The 2,058-nt window shown below is 45.9% G+C and overlaps 1 protein-coding gene across 1 annotated transcript in view; it reads left to right on the top strand.

The window, feature by feature from the left end:
- The first annotated feature begins 293 nt into the window (after window positions 1–293).
- Window positions 294–2,058, top strand: part of LOC120018579 (unconventional myosin-VIIa-like) — a 35,394-nt gene continuing 33,629 nt past the window's right edge. Inside the window, exon 1 of the mRNA XM_038961792.1 lies at window positions 294–309. Within this exon, the coding sequence (XP_038817720.1) occupies window positions 294–309 (16 nt within the window). The remainder of the gene's footprint in view (window positions 310–2,058) is intronic.

Raw genomic sequence — 2,058 nt, 5'->3', positions numbered from 1 at the left:
TGTAGGATAGTCAGTTTTACGAGGGTATGTTTGGCAGCATGAGAGAAGGAGGCTTTGTTGCGAAATAGGAAGCCGATTCTAGATTTAATTTTGGATTGGAGATGCTTAATTCATGTGAGTCTGGAAGGAGAGTTTAAAGTCTAACCAGACACGTAGGTATGTGTAGTTGTCCACATATTCTAAGTCAAAACCGTCCAGAGTAGTGATTCTAGTCAGGAGGGCGGGTGCGGGCAGCGATCGGTTGAAGAGCGTACATTTATTTTTACTAGCATTTAAGAGCAGTTGGAGGCAAAATGCAGCCTTGTGGAGGTAAGCTTTCTGATGAAAAGCGAAAACAGGTGTTTGAATGACTCAGAGATCCTGCTTTTATCGGATAGGAGGGACGCCCCTCCCCGACGCACACGTCTCGACGTCCAGCCAGTCATAGCTGGCGTAGTATAATAAAGGCTTCTGACGAATATGCTGGGGGCGTATCTCATAAGTGAAATACCGAAACGAATACTTGAAAGAGAACCTACACACTTTTAGTTTTTGTTGTCATAGGCTACCTGCGTAAAATGCTTGCTCGCTAGCCTAACTTCCTTTCATGTGCAACAATGAGCCATCTAGTTAACATTAGCCTACTACATCTCGCTACATATTGAACTTCCATCCTCTCAGGGGCACAATATATGAATTTATGGTTGGATCAGAATCGCCATTATAATCATGGAGTATGGAGAATTAAGTAAAACCACAAGTCTAAATCCTTCTCTCCATCCATGGCTAATTTGGGAATGGGCCAATTTTAGCTAGCTAACCATCAGAGGACAGCAACACAATGAGATGCAACAATTCATGTTTTTTCTGTCAATGTAATTTGGCTTTTGATGTGATTGGTGTGAAGCCAAATCCAAACCCGCTTCCCTTGACACTGCGCCAGGACCATTCACAGTAGAGCTCACTCAGTTTAGCTCAACGCGGAACATTTTTTTTATGGCTTCCCTGGCATTCAATGCTACGGGCGGCAACAATAAGACACACCTATCTGATGTAAGACACACCTATCTGATAAGGCATATAGGAATGACAGAAAGAGGGGGAGGGCGGGGGGGGGGGGAGAGAGAGAGAGAATGAATGAGAAAGAGAGAACGAATGAGAGAGAAAGAGAGAGGGGGTGGAGAAAGACGGAGGGGGATACAGAGACACAGATCTGGTAGGTTTTATAAATTATTGAGACTGTGGTTGCTGATAGTGGTTTTGGCCCTGGTGACAGGTGTGTGTGTCTGCCTGCCTGCCTGCGTGAGCGTGATTGTGCGTGTGTGTGTGACAGCTGTGTTCTGTGGTGTAGTGTTCAGTCCAGTCCCAGGTCGTTTGCCAGAGGGGTATTTACTTAATTAAACAGACATATAACACACAGGGAATGATGCTACCACCCAGACCCCATCCCTCTCTCTATCCCTCTCTCTATCTCTCCACCCAACACCCCTCCCCTCCATCCCTCTCTCCACTCCTCCTTGCTGTCACTGCTGTAGCAGGTATTCAGAACCATTGATCACATGTGCTGTGGAATGACATGTAGAGAAAGAGAAAGACAGAGAGAGAGGGACGGAGAGAGAGAAAAGGGAGAGAGGGATGATTAGAAATAGAGAGAGCAGTGATGGTGTGAGTCGATCAGGAAGATGAGAGCAGACAGACAAAACACCAGGACCTAGATTCAGTTTCTTCAGGAGCAGTGGAACAGAAAGAAGAAAGAAGAGAGAAGGGAAGATGGAGGAGAGGAGGAGTAGGTCTACCCAGGGGTCTTGTTTCATCCTGTAGCTGTGTATCTCAGGAGGTCCTCCAGACAGTCACACAGACAGCCTTCTCTCTCTTTTGTTGCTGTTGTTGTTTTTATCTCTCTGTGTGAGTCTGAGCCTGTTCCACAGACAGACAGCTGTTTGTAACTCTGTGTAGGAGCAGTGTTGGCCAGAGGCGCGGAGGACAGTGGATTGTTATTTTTCTATTGTCACTCATTCATGTTCTCAAACTTAGAAGAACAGAGGAAGAGGCAGAGACAGTATTCATTGCATCTTTGAT

Source organism: Salvelinus namaycush, chromosome 23 (assembly GCF_016432855.1).
Source record: "Salvelinus namaycush isolate Seneca chromosome 23, SaNama_1.0, whole genome shotgun sequence".
Taxonomy (NCBI): Eukaryota; Metazoa; Chordata; class Actinopteri; order Salmoniformes; family Salmonidae; genus Salvelinus; species Salvelinus namaycush.
The sequence above is the reverse complement of the archived record's forward strand: the minus strand, read 5'-3'. Positions and strand labels throughout refer to the sequence as shown.